General features: G+C 42.2%; 1 protein-coding gene across 1 annotated transcript in view; it reads right to left on the reverse strand.

Moving 5' to 3' along the window:
• Nucleotides 1–493: 493 nt before the first annotated feature.
• The window catches only part of LOC139538448 (interferon-induced helicase C domain-containing protein 1-like), a 27,389-nt gene continuing 984 nt past the window's right edge, over nucleotides 494–26,898 (reverse strand). The window contains exons 2-16 of the mRNA XM_071340508.1: nucleotides 13,759–13,933; nucleotides 13,423–13,599; nucleotides 11,971–12,042; nucleotides 9,423–9,643; nucleotides 8,401–8,611; nucleotides 7,063–7,280; nucleotides 5,626–5,727; nucleotides 5,371–5,494; nucleotides 3,938–4,153; nucleotides 3,575–3,831; nucleotides 3,182–3,331; nucleotides 2,758–2,919; nucleotides 2,422–2,615; nucleotides 2,081–2,174; nucleotides 494–1,514 (exon numbers count right to left, since the gene is read on the reverse strand). Coding sequence (XP_071196609.1) covers nucleotides 1,320–1,514; nucleotides 2,081–2,174; nucleotides 2,422–2,615; nucleotides 2,758–2,919; nucleotides 3,182–3,331; nucleotides 3,575–3,831; nucleotides 3,938–4,153; nucleotides 5,371–5,494; nucleotides 5,626–5,727; nucleotides 7,063–7,280; nucleotides 8,401–8,611; nucleotides 9,423–9,643; nucleotides 11,971–12,042; nucleotides 13,423–13,599; nucleotides 13,759–13,933 — 2,568 coding nt within the window. The 3' untranslated portion in view covers nucleotides 494–1,319. The remainder of the gene's footprint in view (nucleotides 1,515–2,080; nucleotides 2,175–2,421; nucleotides 2,616–2,757; nucleotides 2,920–3,181; nucleotides 3,332–3,574; nucleotides 3,832–3,937; nucleotides 4,154–5,370; nucleotides 5,495–5,625; nucleotides 5,728–7,062; nucleotides 7,281–8,400; nucleotides 8,612–9,422; nucleotides 9,644–11,970; nucleotides 12,043–13,422; nucleotides 13,600–13,758; nucleotides 13,934–26,898) is intronic.

Consider the following 26,898-nt stretch of genomic DNA (forward strand, 5'->3'; position numbering starts at 1 on the left):
TCCTTCCAATTAAAGTTTTACTTGGCTTCCCTTATTAAACTCCAGGATGCAACCGTAAGGAAATGCTTGGAAATGGAAATGCTTACTAGTCACAGGGATGCCTCCTCGAAGTCAGCAGCCCAAATAACTTTCAGAGGGCGCTGAATTTGTTAAGATTTAGGAAGTGGCTTTTCTATTCACCACATATCACAAGTAGTCCAGTTATTATCAGTGAACATGGGTAACAATTGGAATTATATAGAATATATTCGCAAGTTGTGGAGTTCTAGGCATTTTGTGAATAAACATTAATTTGTATGTCTGCAAAGTATATACAGTTTATTCCATGCAGGATTGTGCCAAGTGACAGAAAGGATTGAAAGCAAACACACATTGAGGCAAATTGCCTGCTCAATTTATTGTCTCCTCATGCACTTTACACATGGCAGACATTTGTATTTTGGAAATATTTAGGATTAAACAAAACAATGAAAAAATGAAAAGACGGGGCACCCATATTCTTTCCTTTTATTACTCCCTGAACTATCAAATCACAGTAGCCAGGGCAACACATCACCATACCCCTGGACAGGTCACACCTGTGACATTGGCAAAGTGATAAGTGAATTTACTGACAATGCACACACACAAAAAAACACCTGTCTAGTGTGTTAGATCTAAACATAAACATGTGTGCCGACAGGTGCACTGTAGTTTAGAAAGTACCAAAGGGTCCGGGAAAACACCAGAGGATCCCAAGGGAGAGGAGGTGTGTCAAGAAGTTCAATTTCATCTTTAGTTTGATCCATTCATGATGTATGCAGTGTCTGACACAACAACAGCTCATCTAGGAGCACAGATTAGAAATGTTTTTAAAGAAAAAAGAAATGGAGAAAAATAAAATGTTTGCACAGCATATTCAACTAGTAATCTCTCTTCCTGCTGAACCAGTTGTCACAAATCAGTGATTAAGCATGGAGAGATCTAGGGCACATAGTAATGTCATATTTTCTCCATGATCTTTTTTTCAATCATAAAAGCACATTATTCATTTGATTCAACATTTTACTGATAGTCATTGTCAATAAATTGAATAATACAATGATTAATTAATGACAATTAAAAGCAGCAACTTGTTAAAAATAAGACACCTGAAGCCCCCATATCATTCTGCATCAATGATAGCTTTCACAATTAAAAAGATATGAGCAAAGTCACATTGTAAAAGCGTGCACATGTGTAACTTCAAGTGAAAATGTAAGGCTGATTTATTCAATCCAACTACCACAGATACATGGAGCTGCATGCATTTGTTTTGATCTTTTGTAGTTACCATATTATTACATTGATTCTTCATCCTCTGAACTTTCGGCCACACATCGAGCGTGTTCAGCATAGTCAAAGGCAGGTAACTGGATACCCAGCTCGCTCCACTTGTTGACGTTCTTCCTCTTTTCATCATACGTCACCAGGAAGTTCTTGACGTGAAGACAAGGACACTCGATTCCACGGTAGAGCATCATTGAACCCCATCTCTGCGGGAAGAAATCGATGTGAGTGAACAGTTGGCTTTGTAACATGCACTTACAGTAGATATAGATTGAAATGTTTGAATATCTATTCAGGGATTGACATTAAGGGTTGCCCTATTGCCTTGGGCAAATGAACTAAGCAGTCACGCAAGTTGAGCCTGCTCTGAAAACAACCAAACAGAAAGAATTCTAGTAGCCTAAAACTGATCACTTGGGTTTCTCCCAATTGTTTAAGTGAAAGACAGACACTTTTTGGCATTTATGGCAGTCGGGCAAGTTGAGCCTGCTCTGAGAATCTTTTACTGATAACAACCAAAATACAATCATTCCACTACCGATCTTTCTGATTCCTCCCATATGTATAGGTATAAAGTAGGTCATATATGGCTCTCCTGCATGTAAAAAGCAAATGTACATTTTTAGGCAAATCTTCAGGCAACCAAAAAAAAATACTCCTTACTTGCTAGATTGGCAAGTGCCTTTCAAACTTTAACGTCAATTGTTGTCTATTATAGGTCAACACCAACATCTTTCTCTCTTTACAGAATTAGGACAAGGCATAGGCCTACCTGTCCACAGTCTTTGCATGCTATGAAACCATTGGTATCGTAGTCCAGTAGCCTCTTAACAAGTGAGGTGTTTTCTCTTTGAATGAAAAGTTCCCTGCAAAAGAGAGAACAGACATTGTTTCAATAATAACTTACATCTGTGGTTGAGGGGCTGTATGTAGACTCAAGGCAAGCATTTTAAAATGTGAATATAGGGGTTTGGGGTATATCTTTTAGTTTTCTAATGCTAGAACGTGTGTACAACACATCTTTACCAACAACCGTGTACTGTATATTAGGCTACAAACTTGCACAGGTTGGGTTACTTTGACAAGAGGACAGCTGTTTGCAGCAGAACATACTTAAATTGGGGTGTGACGTTGACTCTGTGCATATTTTCAATGATTTCAACATCTTCCCCAGAGCAGACTGGTTTGTTGCAGCTTCTACAACTGAACTTCACTTTGGACGGGCTCTCCTTTTTCATTCCTTTCTGCTTCTTCTTGGTTGTTCGCACTCTTTCCTCCATGATCGCCTGAATCTGGAATTCTTCAATCTTGCAACAAACAATTAAAACGCAATTAGTATATCTTTTTCTGTGTGTTGTTGACGTTACTCAACTAGGTTTAAGAAATCAAATCTTAAAATATATTTCATTTAGTATCAAGCTGGCAGTTAAGAGTTGAGAGGAGACTTACCCTCTTTTCATATTCCTCTTGATCTAATTTCTTGACTTTATCGATAGCTTTGCTCATCATCTTCTCACGGTACTCGTTGACACTCTCTCGTTCAGCGACCCCAGAACCCTCCCCCGCCACTAAGGTATAACTACTGTCCTCAGCTCTGCCTCTGCCTCGGGCCTACAAGACACAAACACAGTAAACATGTTCTCATTAAACCATGGCAGTGAGCGATTGAAGTCATGCGAACAGCATGATAATGCGGATTGAGTTATACAGTGAATACATTGTCTGCTAACCAGTGAATACTATTTATTTGGCGAGTTAGCAGAGAGTTAGCAGACGATACAGAATCTAAGTTCATAGTTCTTAGTTAATAATGTGGATATTGACTAATAATGACATGTTTTTGACAAAGCCAGTTAACCTTGAAATCACTGACCTGAATCATAGCGATCTCATTGGTCACAAGCTCATATCGTATCACAAAGTTACATGCTGCTATGTCCAGACCCTCTTCAGCCACTGTCGTTGCAATCAGTAAGTTGATCTCCGCATTCTGAAACTTGTTCAAAACATCCCTTTGTTCTGCCTGAAAAACACAAACGTGGGCAAAATATATTAGTCAATACAATGTAATTAAGCACAACTTTACACAGCAGAAGATGTATGACAGTGTGCATTAGTCAAACAAAGATGAACCAATTTGATGTAATACTACTGTCATCCACTTAAGTACATTTTCACAGTGAATGTTTTCAAAGTAATCTATTTAAGTAAAAAAGCAGACTTGGCTGACAGCCAGCCTTTGTAAAATGTGAAACAGTGCACTCACAGCGGTCATTGGTTTCACAACACTCTGGCCTCCTCCTCCAATCACATGGCAAGCTTTTACTCCGACTTCCTCGAACTTGGAGTTCTCCTGAACCCATTGAGCTAATGCGATGGCACTGCGACGGGTCTTTGTGAAAATGATCCCTCTAGCCTTTTCTCTAGATGTAAACTCATGCAGGATTTTGGTTCTCAGCTTAGCTAGGCTATTATTTTCATACTGGGGAAGCTTAGCCAAATCCTGCAGTTTCACTTTGCTATCTGCAAGAAAGTAGATTTTGAAGAAAGACGTGAAAGATATCTGTGAGTTTATTTATGTAGGGCTACATTACAATGTACTAAAAACATTAGATGTACAGTAAGCTACCTTTAAAGAGTGTGAAAAGGAATCTCTCTGTGTCGGTCTTAATGATGGCCTCCTCGTCCTCTGGGGCCACTTTCTTCTTCAGCTCCTCGTCAAAGTATTTGTCCAGGAAGCTGAAGGCATCCCACATGCGGATGGTTTTGCCTAGGTACAGGGCCTCGTTGTACTGCCGTAGATGCTCAGCACAAACTCTCACTTTTTGATTCTCCTCTTTTGCAGCTGTAGGAAAACATCGATACACTGCTTGTACACTGAACAAAAATATAAATGCAACAATTTCAAATATTTTACTGACTTACAGTTCATATAAGCAAATCAGTCAGTTCAAATAAATAAATGAGGCCCTAATCTATAGATTTCACGACTGGGAATACAGATATGTATCTGTTGGCCTGTGGAATGTTCTCCCACTCCTCTTCAATGGCTGTGAGAAGTTGCTGGATATTCTGGGAACTGGAACACACTGTCGTACACGTCGATCCAGAGCATCCCAAGCGTGCTCAATGAGTGACATGTCTTGTGAGTATGCTGGGAATGGAAGAACTACAACATTTCTGCTTCCAGGAATTGTGTCCTTGCGACATGAGATGTGCATTATCATGCTGAAACATGAGTTAATGGCGGTGGATGAATGGCACGACAATGGGCCTCAGGATCTCGTTACGACGCAGAACTGCAGTCAGGTCAAGACCCTGGTGAGGACGACGAGCCAACAGATGAGCTTCCCTGAGATGATTTCTGACAGTTTGTGCAGAAATTCTCTGGTTGTACAAACTCACAGTTTCATCAGCTGTCCGGGTGGCTGGTTTCAGACGCAGGTAAAGAAGCCGGCTGTGGAGGTCCTGGACTGGCGTAGTTACACGTGGTCGGCGGTTGTGAGATCGGTTGAACGTTTTATGGTAGAGAAATTAACATTGAATTCTCTGGCAACAGCTCTGGTGGACATTCCTGCAGTCAGCATGCCAATTGTATGCTCCCTCAAATCTTGAGACATCTGTGGCATTGTGTTGTGTGACAAAAATGCTAATTTTAAGTGACCTTTTATTGTCCACAGCACAAGGTGCACCTGTGTAATGATCATGCTGTTTAATCCGCTTCTTGATATGCCACACCTGTCAGGTGGATGGATTATCTTGGCATCGGAGAAATGCTCACTAACAGGGATGTAAACAAATTTGTGCACAAAATTTGAGAGAAAAAATCTTTTTGTGCATCTGGAAAGTTTCTGGGATCTTTTATTTCAGCTCATGAAACATGGGACCAACACTTTACATGCTGCATTTATATTTTTGTTCAGTATACTTTTGGGGTATAACAGGGTGTCTTTTATTCAGCTATGAAACTTGGTATAGAGAATGGATGAAATATATTTAGATTACACCTCTTATTAGTAGCCTCCATTACAAAAGAACATGAAAATAAATGTGTTCCCTCACCATTTTGTTCTTTCTGGACCACCCACTGCTCATAGTTCTGGGTGCCTAGGTCGCAGGTAGGGTTCAGTTCAGCATGGATGTGAATGGCATTCATGATTCCTTTGATAACATCGCCAAAGGGATCCTGACAAGAGAAAATTAAACAGATGTAAGCACATAAATACATCTACACACTTCAAAAACTCAGGATAATGTATATATATTATTTCATGAAAATCCACATCTCTTTCTACTGGGAATTTTAAAAAAGAGTACCTCTTTTCTCTCTTCGGCAGTGGCAATTTTTTTGTGCGGTTCTTTTTTGTTTTCCCCAAGGTTCCCCGTCATTATTTTGAATGCGTCCAAGTTTGCGCAGATCTACAAAAGACAGAACATGAATTGAACCAATGAGCAAAAACATCAAAACAAATATGATGAGGTTTATTAGAAACCACCTGCCTCTGTAATAAAGATCAGTCACAATGCTTAGCAATGCAATACTGTACTTCCAAAGAAGTGTTCTATTAATCAATCACACAGTATATTCATTGGTGGAAAAAGTACCCAATTATCATACTTGAGTAAAAGTAAAGATACCTTAGTAGAAAATGACTCAAGTAAAAGTGAAAGTCAGCCTGTAAAATACTACTTGATTAGAAATCTAAAAGTATTTGGTTTTAAATATACTTAAGTATCAAAAGTAAATGTATAAATAATTTCACATTCCTTTTATTAAGCAAACCAGACGTCACTATTTGATTTAAAAAAAATGTATTTACGGATAGCCAGGGGCACACTCCAACACTCAGACACCATTTACAAACGAAGCACTTGTGTTTAGTGAGTCCACCAGATAAGAGGCAGTAGGGATGACCGGGGATGGTCTCTTAATAAGTGCATGAATTGGACCATTTTCCTGTCCTGCTAAGCATTCAAAATGTAAAGAGTACTTTTGGCTGCCAGGGAAAATGTATGGAGTAAAAAGTACAGGAATGGAGTAAAAGTTGTCAAAAATATAAATAGTAAAGTACAGACACCCCCAAAAATCGACTTAAGTAGTACTTTAAAGTATTTTTACTTAAGTACTTTACACCACTGAGTATATTAAAATAAAATAACAATAACATCTATTTTGCATCACCACTTCAGTGTGACCCGTTGAGAGTTAAAACCAAAAGCTGTTTCCAAAATGTTCCTGTGTGGTGAAAAAAAGGTTTTATTTAACTAGGCAAGTCAGTTCAGAGCAAATTGTTATTTACAATGATGGCCTACACCGACCAAACCCGGACGACGCTTGGCCAATTGTGCACCGCCCTATGGGACTCCCAATCACGGCTGGTTGTGATACAGCCTGGATTTGAACCAGGGTGTCTGTAGTGACACCTCTAGCACTGAGATGCAGTGCCTTAGACTGCTGCACCACTCAGGAGCCCAACGTAGGCATGGTTAAAAAAGGCATGGTGAGGTTTACGGAGCGCGGAGGCCATGTGGAACATTGGAAACAGCTTGGCTGAGCAGGGGTGAGCACTGAGCAGAGTAGTAACTGAATGAGGGAGGGACAAAGGGCGGGTGGGGCTTGACAGGGAGGGAGGAAAGTGCTTAATGAAAAGAGGAAGGGCAAGAATGAGAATGACGAGGTTGTGTGTCTAGAGAGAGAATGAAAAAGAAGGAGAGAAAAAAAAGAGATGTAGCCTAGTAGTGTATGTTATTTACTCGTAGAATGTGCTCCTCTGCTTTATCAATTTTCTTGGCTCCCCCGACGCCGGGTGAGGCGGTCAAGCCTAGGATCTGTGGGATGGCCACTGTATCCTTCTGCTCTTTCTTTAACTTGGTGTTCTTGTGCTTCTGCTTGAGGTAGCGGATCATGATGTGGTTATAGACTCCTCCCTTCTGTGTGTGGTGGCACTCATCGATCACAATCAGTGACAAATCTACATGGCAGAAACAAGGAGCAAATACACTCAATGCGATTGTTGGAAGACAAAATGAAACATATTGGTTTAACGTAAGAACGTGTCATATAATGGATATAGGAGACAGCTGGTGTACATTTCAAATGAAACATTCCTGCGGTTACTCGTTCAACAATCTAAAACCGTCTGACCCTCATAGACCATAGAAAAGCTTCCGCCCAGGCCAGATTGGTCTGCTGATCACTTTGTCTCCTCTAAAGTCCGATTTTCCCATTACATTGTGCCGTGGGTCTGGTTATATTGCTGTAGGGCTCCTAGGAACAATAGTTGGCTCTAGCCTTACTACCTGTATTCAACATTCCCTTTGTTTTATCTCCCATAATGCTAGTGCTGTAAATATACTTAAGTGGCTTATTGACACCCACAAATTACACCCTCCCTGGTCTGGCTCTATGTCTGAGGCCCTCCCACATTAACCACTACATTTCTAGGAAGTCTACGATGCATTTTCCACCACACTGCATGACTGCTGTGTCGCTAGAGTCCATTTCTCAGAAAGGTTTAAATGTGAATTTCACAGCACTGAGAGACGTGTGATGAGGTATGAACATCCACAAATGCAACTTTAAACAGAAGTGCTATAATTCCCTTCCCCAGAGGGCATAAGAGTCTGGAGTGGAACATTCAGTCTGATGCAGTGACAGAGGCTCTCATGTGAATTTGATCAGCCACACACTGATGGCTTGAACAGACGTGTGGCCTGGAAAGCAGCAGAAAAAACCTAACCCTCTCAGGCGTTTCAACAAACAGCATATGTTACACTGAGGGATATTCCACCTTGGACTGGCGAGTGCCAGCAAGAGCAAGCAGGAGAGCCGGAAGCAACTGACTGACAAGAACCTGTCAAATTAATTCTCAGAGGGAACACGTCCTGTTTACTTTCCATTCCAATTCCAAACCCCGCTAACGTCCATAGCTGTGGCCAGCAGACTGACTTTGGACTAAGGCGGAGATAAAAACCCATGGTGAAAGTTTTACATAAACATGCCTAGCTTACTGTAGATATGTTTCCCATTAACATTACTCCCATCCCAGATTTAGTCATTAGGAAACTCAGTTCAAGAAAATGATGTCAAACCTGAAAGTTTAATCCCATCGTCATCTCCACTGTGAGCCCTTTCCAAGTAGTTCTCCAGAATCTGGGCTGTACAGATGACGATATCGTTTTTCTGGACAATGTCTGTGAAGGAGATTTTGAGCTGGGAGTCCCCACTGACCCTCTCAACTTTGTATTTGTTTTTAAGGAACTTCCAGAACTCTGTGGAGTAATGTTGCTCTACCAGGGGCACCTGAAGGAGAACATATCATTATTAGAAAGACTAGAGGTTATTCACATTCAATATGTCAGTATGCACTTAGCTGGTGCATATGCACAGTTCTTTCTGTTTGAAAGTACAACTACTTATGAACAGAGGTAATACATTTTTTTGTTTAGACTGACAAATTGGATGTGTGTTACAATAATGCGTGCAACAAGATGACATATTTCGTGTTTTTTAGTTTGGGGAGGTACTCAAGTTATTTCTACTTCAATGAAGATGCATATCATGTTGTGTGTTTTATTGAATACATTTCTCAAATTGGATCGGGAAAAAGAACACTAAGTAACTTCATAACACAGTCATACGTGTAGGGGTGTGCATCGTTTATATGCAGTGCTTGACTTGGGCAGGAGCTCACTGGAGCTGAGTACGGCCACCTACATTTTTCTACTGCTGGACTTCCTGCACCTCATATAATATTAGCTCAAAAGTATTGTGAAGCTCCTGCACTTAAATATAAACAGTACCGGCACCCAAAATGAGTACCAGCATACCCTACATGTGAACCGTGCTAGATGTGATATGACAATGGTTTTTCCAACATAGAAAAATAGCATGGGAATGACTGCCAAACTGATTGTTGTTAAGTGGTGTATTTTATTACTCTTAAAGAAATTATTTGTGTTGAGTAGAGACTAACTGTGTCATGCCCAGTACTGTACTGTGCTAGCAGCTTTCTTTGTGATCTCTATAGGCCTAGCTACAGTATGTGACAATACACACACATACAGTACAGACAGGTTGTGTGCACGGGACATTGTATGGGAAACTGGAGTACCTTGTTAACCAAGACAACCACTTTCCCTGGTCGGCCCTCTTTCCTCCTGCTGTCCAGATGTTCTTTGGTAATATAGACAGCAACTCTGGTTTTACCACTTCCTGTTGGGAGGCATATGATGATGTTTTTTCCCTCCAAGGCGGGCCTGGCCACATCCATCTGATAATCTCGAAGAACAATGACAGCTTTTGGGGAGCTTTCAGCAGCAGTGGCAATGCAGCCTGTAGAGGAGAGAGAGGTTCAGATCACAACTGTTGTCCACATCAGCACCCTGAAAATCCTTCTTTATCCCATCTACTCCCCTTCACCAACATTGACTGAAGTGGATTTAACAAGTGACATATAAGGGATCATAGCTTTCACCTGGATTCACCTGGTCAGTCTATGTTATGGAAAAAGCAGGTGTGCTTACATGTACAACTACAAGGAAAACATTTTAATCTCCCTACGCATACATTGTATGTTAGAGGTCTCTCGTCTGAAGTATCATGATTAAATTGGACTCCTGCAACACGAACCAACGGAGAGATATGGTGTCCTAAACTCAATAGGAAACAGACAAACTTTGTGCTCTCCTGGTCTTTTATCAGCAAATCCCAGACTTATTAGAGAGGAGATTCCACCATGGTTAATGCCATGTCAATAAGATATGAATCCCACACAGAGTGTTTTTCCGCCTGATGGAGAAAGCAGAATGCAATATACTCCCAATGTCTTCTTTAAGCCGCAGAGCACACATGCCACTGGTTTATGGAAACGCACCATAACCCCATATGTATTGGATCTGCTCACATCAGGCATTCTGCCCAACGTTCAGAGTAGCTAAATAAATAAAAAATCCCCAACATGTGGCTGAATATGGTGACTCAGAGGTCTTGATAGCAGAGTAATGTAAGCAAGATTGAGAGTAACTCAAAATAAAGGCGATACAAACAGACACACAGTGGTGTCATCAGAGGCTGGTTTGAGTGACAGGAGCTGTCCGCGTCGGTGTGTTAGGCTTCACCTGGCCGAGGCCTCCTGCTGGCTCATCTGCCCCGTAACATTGACGTCCAATGACTCACAGACCCCTTGTGGCGGATTCATGGCATAAATATCAATTGGCTGATTTATAAAAAGCCTATTAAAGTGAACTAATCAGTCACATTTTTTATGTGAGGTGAGACAACTAAAAGTTTTGCCTCTAAAAGGGCAAATTCCTTCATACTTAAATTGATGTCAAGCGTGTGAAACATGTGGAACCCAAGGCATCACTGTCTAACATACAGTACCAGTACCTACTCATTCCAGGGTTTTTCTTGGACTTTTTCTTACATTGTAGGATAGTAGTGAAGACATCACAACTATGAAATAAATATGGAATCATGTAGTAACCAATTTTTTTAAAATATATTTTAGATACTTCAAAGTAGCCACCCTTTGCCTTGATGAAAGCTTTGCGCACTCTTGGCATATTACTGAATCATAACCATGTAACAACATCCAACTCTTCCTTTAGTCCCTATATGGACTCTAAATAGCATGCGTTTGCAATTGAGAGCTTTGGCTACGCTCCGTCCTCTTTAACCTGTCGTGGCTTGTCATGATACACATGGAACATATTCTCTGAGCCAAATAGGATAGGCTCTAGGAACTCTTCCATTCAAACTTGTCTCTCATTCCATTTCTCTCTCACCCAAACTATGGATTCTCCTCCAAACGGAAAAACCAATCGAAAGTTCCTTTCATTCTATCATATTCAAAATGTTAACTAAAGTACAAGCAACAATGCTTATTATAACTTTACTATAATTACAAATTCATCTAATTATTTTCAGGGATCTGAATTATTCATCAGCGCAACACCTGGTTTTGAAATTCGATTGATCGAGGTCCTGACAGATATTATCGAATGTTTTAAATGCGTAAAACAATGAAGAGAGCTTTCAAAGAATGTTATGAGGACATGATGCAATATAAGACTAACATCACAGCAGGTTGAGAAGAAACAACAATAACTTTTCAGGAAATTTGACTGAGTGAGCAACTTGAGGTAAACGTATGAAAGGAATAGCAGACTGGATTTCATTGCACATTTGGCCTTTATTTGAGCAAGCTTTGCAAGCTCCCTCTCCTTCTCCTACATAGTTTGAGCATTCAATCACTCATTCCCAAAAGTGTTCAACTGATTCCACCATTATCGTTTCAAGATGAATGCTAACAGACACAGTGCAAGTGCTGCTAACTTAATCCAAAACTGCAGACTGCAGACTAGAGTGAGGGATGATTAGAACTCCCCTTCAAGTGTGACTTTGATGGTTCCCCATTTTGTACATGGTGGAGGAGTTGAGTAGGAATATATTTGTGATTGACTGATGACTCGCAACACTTCAAACTGTTTTAAAAAGAGCCTCTGCTATGAATCTAACATGTAATCCAACAGCATTATTTTCTAAGGTAATGTCAGATACAGTTTATAACTTTTGTTCAAAGAATAATTAGGGGTTGAGCTATTTTCCAAAAATTGCTGCATATGAAACAGAACAGGAGAAGGTGAATTAAATATTACCTGGCATTGAGAGATCCAAGCTATTTTCCGGTTTCCCATTTTCCATGGGTTCTTCTGTGCCACTATATAGGTCTAAAAATATCAAACAATAATTATTTACACAACTGACGTGCTAATAATTTTCAAAAGTTAAAGTCATCCATCTCAATGTGATAATTTCAGCTTAATGTGTTAACATTTGTTTACACAGATTTTATACTGCACAAAATATAAATGCAACATGTAAAGTGTTGGTCGCATGTTTCATGAGCTGAAATAAAAGATCCCAGATATTTTCCATACGCACAAAAAGATAATCCATCCACCTGACAGATGCGGCATATCAAGAAGCTGATTAAACAGCATGATCATTACACAGGTGCACCTTGTGCTGAGGACAATAAAAGGCCACTCTAAAATGTGCAGTTTTGTCACACAACACAATGACACAGATGTCTTAAGTTGAGGGAGCATGCTGACTGCAGGAATGTCCACCAGAGCTGTTGCCAGAGAACCTTATGTTAATTTCTCTACCATAAGCCGCCTCCAACGCCATTTTAGAGAATTTGGCAGTATGTCCAACCGGCCTCACAACCACGTGTAACCATGCCAGCCCAGGACCGCCACATCCGGCTTCTTCACCTGCGGTATCGTCTGAGACCAGCCACCTGGACAGCTGATGAAACTGAGAAGTATTTCTGTCTGTAATAAAGCCCTTTTGTGGGGAAACACTCATTCTGATTGGCTGGGCCTGGCTCCCAAGTGGGTGGGCCTATGCCCTTGCAGGTCCACCCATGGCTGCACCCCACCCCAGCCCAGTCATGTGAAATCCATAGATTATATGAACTATAACTCAGTAAAATTGTTGCATGTTGCGTTTATATTTTTGTTCAGTATAAATACTGTACAGTTGAAGTCGGAAGTTTACATACACCTTAGCCAAATACATTTAAACTCGGTTTTTCACAATTCCTGACACTTAATCCAAGTAAAAATTCCCTGTTTTAGGTCAGTTAGGATCACCACTTTAGTTTAAGAATGTGAAATGTCAGAATAATAGTAGTTTGTAAAACAAGAAATTTGTGGAGTGGTTGAAAAACGAGTTTTAATGACTCCAACCTAAGCGTATGTAAACTTCCGACTTCAACTGAATTTACTGCTTTGAACTAGTACTGCTTCAGTGTTTCAAAAATGTGTCTCCAATGCACCTTCCTCTAGCACTCTACTTATTTATCCTTAAAGGTTGAATATCCAACCGGGGCCGTATTCATAAAGCGTCTCAGAGGAGGAGTGCTGACCTATGAACAGCCCCCCCCAGTGTCCATTCATTATAATCTAAAATGCAAAACTGACCCCAGATCAGCACTCCTACTATGAGACGCTTTATGGACAAAAGGCCCAGCACTACAACCTTGACTATCATGATCAATGCTGTTAAGGTCAGTAAAAGGGTATGACTGTGTTATATTGCACCTGCAGTTTCTGAGTCAGCTTCTGAAGGTTCATCCAGATGCATGCTGGTCACACTGCTTTCCAATGTCTCCTGCTCTGGGAGAAAAGACTTCCCCGCTGCTTCTACAGGACCCTCCTCCACCATGTGATCCACATTCCCTGGAGCTTCATTCACAGCCATCAGGACACCTGGCTCATCTGGTGTATTGATCATGTTATAAATTATATCATGATGAGAAAAAGACAGGGATAGGCTAGTCAATATTTACAACTTATTCAAAGCTACTATTCAAGTTCAAAGGAGCATGGTTTAGGCTAGGATGAAGGACAATATATGGGCAATCTATAAATTCTTACCTATCAAGTTATCACCAGTTGACTCCCCTGTCAATTCTTTAAACAGGTACTTGTGTTCAGTGACCTGTAAGGACTTCAAGAAGATGGAGAACCATCCGGGCGGGAATCTCACGATTCTCCTGAGTAGTTCACGAGCACCACCCATATTTCCTCGGTTTTGACATTCAGCTAAAATCTAAAACAGAAGTAGAATGGGTTAAATATAGGCTAATGTAAGAGTTATGTACTCACATCAAAGCTGCAGTGCAGTTAGTGGCATTAGTCTGCCCTCATCTGGTCCAGAGATATATTACATAAATACACTAAGCGGACAGTGTATTAGGTACACCCATCTAGTACCGGGATGTATCCCCCTTTGCCCCAGAACAGCTTGAATTCTTCGGGACAGTAAAACATTGCTGAATTGTTATCAAGAGACGTAACGTGTGCTAGGAAAACATTCCCCACACCATTACGCCACCAGCCTGTACCATTGACACCAGGCAGGATGGGGCCATGGACTCATGTTGTTCACGCCAAATCCTGACTCTGCCATCCACATGACGATGACGCAACAGGAACCAGGATTCCTTGGACCAGGCAATCTTTTTCCACTCCTCAACTGTCCAGTGTTGGTGATAGCTGCCCACGGGAGCCGCTTCTTCTTGTTTTTATTTGATAGGAGTGGATTCCGGTGTGGTTGTCTGCTGCAATAGCCCACCCCGTGACAAGGACCGACATATTGTGCATTCAGAGATGCCGTTCTGTACACTGTTGTACACTGCACCATTATTTGCCTGTTTGGGGCCCGCATGTCATCTTGACTATTTTTGCCATTCTCCTTCTGGCACTGACGATTATACCACACTCAAAAATGATTTTCTGATTGTCTATGCTATTAAAATGTGGGTGAAAAGGGAAACAAATAATACATTCTGAGTTTTTGGGAGGCCAAGGACACGGTCTACCAGTGTCCTAGCTTGCTGTGTACCAGTGTCCTCCTAGCTAGCTAACACACAGTGTCCTTCTCTCCCACCTGCCCTTGTTAGCAGAACAGTGCCTGACAGGTGAGGGCGAAGGACAATGTCCGTGTCCTAGCTATCATTAGCTTGCTAGCTACCTATCCCGCCTGCTGTGCACCGTAGTTCTCACTAGCTGGCACACAGTGTCCTTTGCTCCCGTCTGCTGAACACCTGCCCTCAGCGTTGTTAACAGAATTGTGGGAAAACAGTGCTTGACAGGCGGGGGACGAAGGACACTGTCTACCGGTGTCCTAGCTATCGCTAGCTAGCTACCTCTCCCGCCTGCTGTGTACTGGAGTTAGCTACCGGCGTTGTCGCCCCGCCTTTTCTTCTGTGGAATTTATCAGCGGTTGGCATCCAACGTTACCGAGCATTACCATACTGGTGCATTACTGTACTGGAGCGCCCCCGCCTCCCACCTGTGTACCGAGAAGAGTGCAATTGCGTTGCTGCATGTGGGATAAATCCATTTGAAATCAATCACTTTTTTACAGCACCCCTTTTGATTTGAACGAAAACATCCATACATACAGTGCCCTCAGAAAGAATTCACACCCCTTGACTTTCCCCCCCAAAAAACGGTGTTACAGCCTGCATTTAAAATGGATTAAACTGAGACTTTGTGCCACTGATCTACACACAATAATATGTGGATTATTTTTTAGCTACTAGCTAGTACAACGGTAGACAGTGTTTTCCTGCAGTACTGTTAACGACGGCATGTGTTCGGCAGGCATTAGCGAAGGACACTGGGTGCTAGGTAGCTAACTACACAGCAGGTGGGATAGGTAGCTATCTAGCTAATGATAGATAGGACACCGGCAGTGTGTCCTATCGAGCCCCCGCCTGTTGGCACTGTTTTCCCGCAGTTCTATTAACGTCGGCGGGGGCAGGTGTTCGGCAGGTGTCAGCGAAGGACACTGTGTGCTAGCTAGCTAGATAGTTATCTCTAGAAGGATTCCGGTACACAGCAGGAGGGTAGCGGGGGTGACACCGGTAGCTCAACAAGGTATCACTGCAGAATTAGACATTCATTCACGTTCTCCAAAAGTGAAATTTCAAAGTGTTTTTGTTGCTCCTGCTGCTCTGTATCATTTAATTTATCCAAAGGTCAAATAGAAGAAAAAAAATATTCCAAAACCCTAATATAAAAATTAAAACCAGTGTCCACGACTGGGATCGAACACGAAACCTTCTGATCCAGAGTCATGGGATTGTTGCTCCTGCTGCACTCTATCCTTCCATTTCTCAAAATGTCAAATTTTAAGGGTTAAGTTGAGGCACTAATTCCCGAATGGTTAAGGTAAGGGTCAAGGTCTGGGATAGGGTTAAAACATTCCGTTTCGGCACTCATTCCAAATGGTTAAGATATGGGTTTGGGATAGGGTTAAAACAACCTTTTGGACCAGAGCAATGGGATTATGTCCATACACCACCCACAACACTCTTGTTACAGAATCCCCCTGCCGAGGGCACTGTGGGACTAATTTCCAGCGTGTTTTGTTGTTGTTTATGTGTGGCTGCGCTGACTGACTCTCACCAAACCTCACCCTTTCTTGCCTTCACATGAGAGATCAATATCACCTCCAACTCATGGCTTCAGCCAATCGGAACAATAGCCATATGTCGCACCCCTGTGCACGCTCTAGCCATGCAGTCTCTCTAGGCCCGGATTGGCTTTGCAAATCATACTTTACAAATATCTATTCGGGTCTTTGTATTTATCTCCTGTATAGCATATTTATTATATCTGTTTCTGTCCATTACTGAACCATACCCATGTATATACACATTTACATACCCATGTTCATCTTCTCCTGTGTGTGAGTAAAGTTCATGTAAGGTAACTTTTAGTCTGATTTATTCCCCTCTAACCAAGGGGTGTCAGTTACTCACAAAACAGTAAAATACATAGAGCCGGATCGCTCTCTTTCAACTCTAGCAAAACCTAAGCCTACTTGATGGTAATTGTGCTCACTGTTGCCCCTAGGGTCCGGGTTTGAAGTCATTTCCCAACATCCTCAGGACATCGATAAACGTCCAATTTCGACGTCAATCTTGAACGACCTGAATGGGTAGCTAGTTAAAAACTCAGATAATACTGTTATTTCCTTTTTGACCCACATTTTAAATCGCACAGACAACCAGGGGAAATACAGAATATTGCCATGCAGGAATGCCCTGATTGCGAGCCGAAATTGTACATTTAGGTCATCATTAATAATCTGATTTAATAAGAGTTAAAACATTTTTTATTGATTTATTTAACCAGTGTAAGAAATTGTATTAGATATTGGTAACTTGTTTTAACAACTTCTCAACATTACCTATAAGTTGACACAACATACACACCCCCTCTTTCTCTTGGACATATGCTGGACACATAGGACATATACACGGCACCCACAATTCCCCTCCCCCATGACAATCACACAGACACACCCAACCCATGGTTGGACCTCAGGACAAAGAACTCTCAGGAACCAATGGAACGTGGACACCAGGCCTGATCAGGACTACCCAAGACCCAGATCGACCAATCGGAAGGCCGGACTCGCAGATCTACCTACTTTGCTTGTTGTCTATATAGTACTGTACATTTCTGGAAACTGGTCTCTTTTCCGGACGATTCAATAGGAATCAGACAGAAAGAGCCTTGCTGCAAGATTTTACTAAGATATCTTTACATGTGATTAAACGGCCTTATTATAAAATTATCCACCTCGTCCTATTGTCTCCTCTTGTTCTCCTGTCAACAGTAAACGTTTTACTAACAGACTTGGTAAGCAGAGGATGGTTTCATCTTTGAATTTGGCCCAATAGAAAATTAATCGGACAGGAGACGAGAGGGAGAAAGATTCCAGAGGAGAGGTGACCTTTTCGAGGGAGAATCGCGATTCAACCCACACAGGAAACTGATCAAAGAGCTCGAAACTAAAGAGGTGAGCAGATACCCGTTTAACCAAACTCTGTATATTGTATTATAGCCAATATCTAAATTCAAAGATCAGGAGTACTGTGGTGAGTGTGAATTGTTGCTAAATTTATGTGGAATTGTTTAGAATTTAAGGCATTGTGTACAGATATCTAAGTATTAATAGGTTAAAGACTTATTCACATAGTCTGGCACTACGCGGTATGCTGATCGAGTAGGTGTACAGTGAAGAATAAGCTTTATAACGATTCACATAGTCGGGCCATATTTGACAGTCGATCAGGTAGGGGTTACCGTGAAGAATCCATAATTAAAAGATGGGATCCAAATAGCCGGGCAGTAGTTAGATTTGGCAAATCAGCTAGGTGTTACCGTGACGACCCATAAAAAATAAAAAAAAATAAAAAATATATATATAACGATTCACACAGTCGGGCCATATTTGACAGTCGATCAGATAGGGGTACCGTGAAGAATCCATACGTTTTCAAATAGTCGTGCAGTAGCTATACTTAGCTAGGTGTTACGTGAGAAATCTAATGTGAATTCAAATAGTCGTGCAGTAGCTATACTTAGCTAGGTGTTACGTGAGAATTCTAATATTGCATGTGTAAGTTGTGTTGTAATTATATGTGTAAGTTGTGTTGTCGCAATGTGGGGGATTGAACGTTCCACGAGACCAATTGCTACTAACTAGCCATATGCTAGTTGAGGCTGTGATAAAGTGACCGCCGTGTCGATGTGTATATATTGCTGTGAAGCAACTATTTTCTGCTGATGAGTTGACCGGATTTTTCCCTCTCCTGCTGTTGATAAATCCCTAAGGGTGAGAATCAATTTGAAAATTATTATAGAAGCGCGTGAATTACTAGTATATTGTCCCCAAAGGAAATTTCTGAAATGTTTTGGCAAAGTATTTAATTAATCGGAAAAAGTTCAAATTAAATCGGAAAAGTTAATAGAAATAATATCTTTCGAATTATATATCATATAATTGCCATTCCAATTATATCAGGAGCGCCTGAATTACTAGTATATTGTCCCCAAAGGAAACTTCTGAAATATTTTGCCAAAGTATTTAATTAATTAAATTAGCGAAAAGCAATAATATCTTTTATTAAAAGTACCGAAAACTGTCATTCCAATTATAACAGGAGCGCGTGAATATATTCGTATATTGTTTCAAAGAGATATAGCTGAAATATTGTTGGAAAACGAAAATAATTCATCGAATACACGGCAATAAAATCCTTTGTCCACGCGAGTCGGACACGAGACTGGGGGAGGTTAGGGGAAGAAAAATACATCGCTGGTTTCGATCAGTGACGGGCTAAAGTATACAAAGATAATAATAGACCCAGACATAGCTTAACGACAAAATGACCACGACTATCGTCCCCAAACACAAATTCAACGAATATTTAGATCAGAGAATGAAAGACAGAGCAGGCGGGAAATTACACTACAAATCCGTTAAAAGAATTTGGGAAGAAGTGAGACTGAAATGGACTCAAGCAGGTTTCCTTAGTGGAGTCGCCCCATCAAAAGGGCAACTCCTCACTATGGAGAAAGAATTGGAGGAAGTAGTGAAGCAAGGGATAGAATGTGAAGTTGATAAGAATAAGAGTCACTTATTTAGAAAAGAAGGAACAAAGCAAAGGGAAAAGGCACAAGCTGAGATGAAAATAGGATTGTGGGCGATTGAAGAGATCAGAAGGGCCCTCCCCTATAGAAAACCTGATATGATGGGGGTAGTCACTGGAGCACCAACTGACACCAAAGAGGGCAGGCCCAACAATAATGACGCCCCACCTACCACCACAGCAGCCCCATCGGCCCCAATCCATCTCAGGGGCACTGTGGGGTTAATGGCAATTCCCCAGGCTCAGTTCAATTCCCATGTGCATCACCACATCACCCAATACAATAAGGATAAGGGAGGGGCTGAAACACAAATCCAGTCCCTACAGGTACAACTTTTGAAACTACAATTGAAAGAGGCCCAGAAAGGAGAGAAACCCAAGAAACAGATGGTGGCTGAAGACCAACAAGAAATCTCACAAATTATTGAAAAAACTGTTTCCCGAATGATACAGCAACAACAATTACCCATCTTCACCCAGCAGGGACCATCTATACACCCACCCCAGGAGCAGCCATTCCAACTGCCGTATGCCTACCCGCTTCAACCATACCCTTCGTCGGAACCACCACTACAACCCTACTACCCACTACCACAATCAAACTATTCCCCCACATGGGGACAGCCCCAGAGGTACTCTGGATCTTATGGAAGCTGTTATAATTGTAAACAAGCTGGGCATATGGTGCGACAGTGTCCGCACCCAATAACCCCGGCCCAAAGCCAGTTTCTGGCCAAAAGGGGACGAGGATACGCCCCTAGACCAAGGGGGAGTCAGGCCAATGATGTATCAACCACGTGCGGCCCTTCAACCCGCATACAATCACCCAAATCCAGACCCGAATCAGCAATCACCTCCCCCTTTTCAGGGCATGTCTGACGAATATGCCCCATGGCCCTGAAGCTGGCCACCACTAACCTATACTCATCATTGACCTGGACTACTGAAGCATCAAAGGCTTTTGCACTCTTGAAAACAGATCTCTAAGTGGCAGTAGCCCTAACAGCACCTGACTAAAAAAAACAAGTTCCATCTGGATGTTTCTGAAAAGGAAGGATTTACATCATCCATCCTTTTCCAGAACCTAGAGGGGGAGAGTAGAGTGTTGAGGTATCACTCCTCCAAACTGGACCACATTGAAGAAGGGCAAACCACATGCTCCAGGTATGTGGCTGCAGTGGCAAAAGCTATTGGAAAAACAGCCCACATGATAATGTGCCATCCATTGGAAATCCACACCCACCATGGGGTTGCAGCATATCTGATGAGCAAAGAATTCACGTTCAGCGCTGAAAGGAAAACGAAAATCCAGAATAAATGCACACAATCACACATCACATTTCTCAACACTGACAAAAACATGGCAGACGCACTCAATGCTGAAGAAGGTCTACCCCACTCCTGTGCAGAAAGAGCTACACAGGAACTGAAACTGAGACCTGACCTGGGGAACGAACCACTCACCAACCCGGACCTATGGTTATACACAGATGGATGCTGCTATAGAGGAGAGGAAGGGAACATAGCAGCATACGCAGTGGTGCAGCAGCTCCCGGATAGATCACATGTGACTTTGGAATCTGCCATCATCACACAACCTGCATCAGCCCAGTTAGCTGAAATCATAGGGTTGACACAAGCTCTGGAAAGAGCTGAAGGAAAGACTGTAAACATCTACACCGACTCAGCGTATGCTCATGGAGCAGTCCATACTGATGGACCACAATGGGTTAGACGCAACTTCACCACCACAGGAAACCTGCCAATCAAACACAAGACACAGATGGAAAAACTGATTAAATCAGTCTCACTACCTAAGAAGGTGGCCATCATGAAGTGTAAAGGACATCAACAACTGAAAAACAGAGTCAGCGAGGGAAATGATGCAGCTGACAAAGCAGCCAAGAAAGCTGGTGGATACACCCCGAGACAAATGATACTTCAGATTCAACCAGCTCGGACTGAGCTCACAGGGCAACACATAAAAGAACTCCAGTTTTCAGCAGGACCCTATGAACACTCAGTATGGGGACAGAAAGGGGCCACCAAAGGACCTGATGAACTGTGGAGATGCCATGATGGCAGACTAGTGGCCCCTGCAAACCTCTGTCCAGAACTATTACGAGAAGCTCATGGGCCCACTCACGAAGGCAAACTGAAAACTTTACAGAAGGTGTCCCACATCTGGTGGCACCCCCACATGAAAGACATGACAGATTTGTTTTGTGACGAGTGTAGCATTTGTGGTAGCCACAATCCAAAGAAACCATATCAAACGCCCATGGGTTCATACCCAGTCCCAAATGCTTGTTTTCAGGACATCAGCATAGATTACACAGATATGGGGCAAGACAATGTGACAAATGGGAAAAGGTACCTGTTAGTTATGGTAGACAGGTTCTCTAAATAGGTACCTGTTAGTCTCGTGGAACGCGCCAATCAAATGTATGTGCAGGTTTGAAGTTGATTTGGGTTGAAGCCCTGCCCCTGGCGTTGCTGGCCATGAGAGCCTCTCCAGGTGCAGGCACCCATCTCTCTCCTCATGCTTGGTTCACCAAGGGAGGGAGGTCATATGCCCGCCCTTGATGTACAACAAATTGTAATGTTTGATAATTGACGGAACTTTCTGCAGCTCTCTCCACACAGATTCATAAGGTCCAACGGGGAAGCAGAAGGGAGATCTGGCACACGGAAGGTAAAAATTGGTGACTGGGTGGGGTTAATGTCCACAAGAGAAAGTGGCTAGAACCCAGGTGGACTGGACAGTACGAAGTGAGGGAGGTTACTTCACACTCAGTCCAGGTCAAAGGTAAATCAGGCGCACCTTGGCACCACCTCACACATTGCACTCCAGCCCCAATCCCTTCTAGAACACTGACAGAAGTCAGAGCTGATTTAAACAGCTTAAATTCGATTCCAAATGAAGACATTTCTGACTCAGGTGATGCGGAATCAAACTCCGCCTCCCCTGATAAAGGAACCTCGCCCAGTTAGAGGGATATTTCTCCCTCCCTGGGCAAGGCTAGGGATATCTGGCCCCTTATTTGTGATATTCCTACTGACATTTGGGGTGTCCCTGGGCACTTTCACATGGTTAATAGAATAACTATAACCGGATCCCCATGGATGTATGTCACGGACACTCTAGTCTAACTAGGTAATAATAGATTAAAAAATTAAAAAAAATTACAAAATTTAGAAAACAATAGTTAAAATAAGAAACTAATATGGCTCAAATTGAGAAGGTTGAATAAGAGTGGGTGGAGAGCTATGCAGAGAATGGACAGAAGATGGCAGTATTGCAGCACCCAAATGGTCTCCCAGCCGACTGGTTGAATGCTGGTGACATAATTTTGTTTTTTGGAGTAAACATTAAGGTTAAGGGTTTCCGTGTACCCAGAGATAAGATATCTTAAAAGAATACACTCATATGGGAATAGGAGTTTTACTTTCTGAGTTTTATTTAGGCAAGGGACTTTGAGAAGATAAAGGGTTCTTTTGGTATGTTTAGATATGGAACACGAATGTAGGTGTAACATTTTGACCTGTTTTCTGTTTCCATTGCATTTTCCGGCGACTTGATCACTCGCGGGGAAATGTGGTGAGAATAATGAGATTGTGTCATTTGGAATACTAGTTTTGAGGTAAATTGATTATAATAGAGTTTATAACTCTTGACCATAAGGTAAGCATTTGTATTGGCCATTAGAAGATAGAGATAGGTTAATTAAGGTTATGTTAGGACTTTAAAGGTTGACACTATAAGACCTGTGGTTATTTTTAAATCCATGCAGATAAAGTCAAAACAGTGAGACACTTAGTTAATATTGTAAAGGAACACACAGTTGTTATTGACTATTATTACAAAAAGGCAGACAGATGGGTCTACCCCGCACTGTTCAGACCTTGAAGGTTTGAGAGCAGAGTGGGGAGGGTGGACCAGGAAATGAGCAAGGTAGGCTGTGAAATAAGATAGGAGAAAGGGGTTAACATATATAAGCAGCACAGATACATTTCAAAGTAGATAAGTCACTTGACAGAGAATTAGAAAAGAATAGATATGAATGTACGCCAAAGGGAGAATTGGATATGCGGGGAATAAAAGGGACGTTCCTAGAATATGATGTACTAAGTTATTATTTAGAGTAGGTAAGGTTGATACCTGGCCAGAGCCAGGTATCAAACGAAGGAGGGTACATTGTGGACTAGGAAAGGATGGGGCCTATTGGATAATAAACTTATTTAAAATTAAACATTTATAGCTAAAAAAATAAATAAATAATTAGGCATAGAAGTTAAATATATAATCAGAAAGAACAAATGAGGAACTGTTTGCTAACCAAACCTGTATGTCCAAGAGTTTATACATTGCAGGTGAATTAAGGGAGAAGGTGAATCACTCGACCTGGGGGCATATCGCACTTGGAGGGTGAGACACACTGACACTGCCGAATGATCACAGAGTTAAGGAGAAGAACTGTTGCTAATAGAGCTCGGGGATCAACTCCTTAATGAAGAATTCCCTGCCCCCGACCTTTCCTCACTGTGTTCGTTCATAGAAGTGAAAGTGTTGCTTGATCTCTGGCTGATGATGTGTTCTCTGGGAGAGGGTGGGGTTTTACAGGACTGCTTGTAGTCCTGAGCTGCCTGATCAGGATACGATGGGGATGATACCATCGCAGTGCTGCCAGAACCACCACCAGTTCCAACGGACCAGGGTTCAGCCGGCCTCCTCCACCACTTCAAGACCAAGTCCCACGCCATCACCTAAGCTCTCCAATCTGGTACAGATAATAAATATAAAAGACATCTCAGATAGTGAACATTTGGGGACTGAAACTGAATATGAGGAAAGGGAGAATATGTGGTTGGCCTACAAAACACTTAATAGAAAGGACTGTGTCGTATGTGGACATGCCAGACCTATTCTGGCTGCTCACCCATTTGTCCTAAGTAATGGGGAAGGTTGGATGTGCATATTGGAAAAGTTCGAGCCAAATTCAACCCTGTGTAAAACTCTGAGTTTTGTGTTCCCAGTGGTCCCTCCCCAGAAGGTACCGTGGGGAGTTAAGGCATATGGGGGATATAACAGCTGTATCCCTGGCACAGGTAGCGGTATAGACTATGGAGGGCTCCCTGCTACTACCTGCATCACTAATACCACTAGGAACTAGAGGTGTTGCTGATGTATGGTGAATGTGTGGACCTGCCAGGCGGGTGACCCCATTTTTGAAAGGAAATTGTCGTTGCTCATGTGTTTTGACCAGTCTGATACCACCATTGCCTATTATTATAGCTAATCAACTTCTGGGAGCTACACAGGACACAGAGGCTTGGGACCAACCCAGGAGACGGCAGAAACGTGACGCTCCTTGGTCTGAGGGTACAGATAACATGCACACCAACCTGTTGGGGGTCCCAATAGGGGTCCCCCACGAATTCCAGACATTAACCAGGAATGATGGCCTGTGGCATCTGATGCCCATCATTGGCCCAGCTATTGTTGATGCTAAAACAAAAGGTCTGGATCAATTATATCTACTATAATTAACAATGATTTGTTAAACTATACCCACACAGTACTTACGGGGATGGCTGAACGATTGGAGGCTACCTCTCAAACCAGTAGACAAAATAGACTAGAACTGGACATGATTCTGGCCAACCAGGGAGGTGTATGTAAAATGATTGGAGAACAGTGTTGCACGTTTGTCCCTAAACAATACTAGTCCGGATGGGAGCATTTCAAAAGCTCTGAGTGGGTTGGCAAGGTTATCAGTGGAGATGAAGGGTCTTGCAGGTGTGGAGGAGAGTGGACTGTTCTCTGGCTGGGTGGTTGGTTTGGTAAGTATACTGCAATGATGATTACTGGATTTCTGACACTAGTTGTTGTTTTTCATTTTTGTGTTGCCTGTATCATACCTTGTTTGAAGTCTGTTACAGATGTGGAAAGGGCCTATGGTATGATGCCGCTGCTTGATGCTCCAGTTGGAGAGGCTAATACGAAAACAAGCTTCCGCAGGAAAGTGGGCTTGACAGTGGAGGACCCTTGGTTTGCTGTAGTTGATGTTGTCGAATGAATAAAAAGTGATGTTTGTCCTCCCTGTTGTGAAGGTTTGAAGTTCCCGGGTGGCGACGAGCCCACCTGGTACAGGTTGTATAGAGGGATGGACCTGAGGGTTTAACATATTCTCGTTTTTTGGGTTACTAATGTGTGGTTGGCCACTCCAGGTGTAGTTATTGGAGTGGTCTCCTTTTTGGTCCTTGCTCAGTTACGACTCAACTTACATTGATGCTATTGGTGTCCCTAGGGGGTGCCAGATGAATATAAACTGGTGGACCAAGTGACAGCTGGGTTTGAATCATCATTTTGTTGGTGGTGTACAGTTAATAAAAATGTGGACAGAATAAACTACATTCATTTTAATGTCCAGAAACTGGGCAATTGGACTCAACAAGGTTTCGAGGCGGTCCATGGACAATTGGCAGCTACGTCCCTGATGGCATTTCAAAATAGAATCGCGGTTGATATGTTATTGGCTGAACGGGGGGGGGTCTGTGCAATGTTTGGTGAACAGTGTTGTACTTTCATTCCCAATAACACAGCTACGGATGGGAGTCTAACTGTAGCATTGGAGGGACTTCGTACCCTTAATGGTAAGATGAAACAGCATTCTGGAGTGGACACTACTATGTGGGACTCATGGATGGATGCTTTTGGTAAATATAAGACGCTGGTTTCCTCCATCCTAGTATCAATTTCTGTTTTTGCGGCCATTCTTGTACTTTGTGGATGCTGTTGCATTCCATGTGCGCGCACGCTTGGTAGCTGTGTTATAACTGCCGCCATAGACCCTAATCAGGAAAGGGCCCAAATGTTCCCATTGCTTGATGATGGGGAAGCTGGACCTGTCTATCTATTTGAGGACTAAGATACTTTTATGTCACGTCTCTTGTGAGACGTGAAGAGAGGGAATCAAAAATTTGTCTTCTGACAAATTTTATCCCATAGCTTTGTCTTTTTATACTTGTATGTCACGTCTCTTGTGAGACGTGAAGAGGGGGATTTGTAAGAAATTGTATTAGATATTGGTAACTTGTTTTAACAACTTCTCAACATTACCTATAAGTTGACACAACATACACACCCCCTCTTTCTCTTGGACATATGCTGGACACATAGGACATATACACGGCACCCACAATTCCCCTCCCCCATGACAATCACACAGACACACCCAACCCATGGTTGGACCTCAGGACAAAGAACTCTCAGGAACCAATGGAACGTGGACACCAGGCCTGATCAGGACTACCCAAGACCCAGATCGACCAATCGGAAGGCCGGACTCGCAGATCTACCTACTTTGCTTGTTGTCTATATAGTACTGTACATTTCTGGAAACTGGTCTCTTTTCCGGACGATTCAATAGGAATCAGACAGAAAGAGCCTTGCTGCAAGATTTTACTAAGATATCTTTACATGTGATTAAACGGCCTTATTATAAAATTATCCACCTCGTCCTATTGTCTCCTCTTGTTCTCCTGTCAACAGTAAACG

The sequence above is a fragment of the Salvelinus alpinus genome, chromosome 14 (assembly GCF_045679555.1).
Source record: "Salvelinus alpinus chromosome 14, SLU_Salpinus.1, whole genome shotgun sequence".
Classification (NCBI taxonomy): Eukaryota; Metazoa; Chordata; class Actinopteri; order Salmoniformes; family Salmonidae; genus Salvelinus; species Salvelinus alpinus.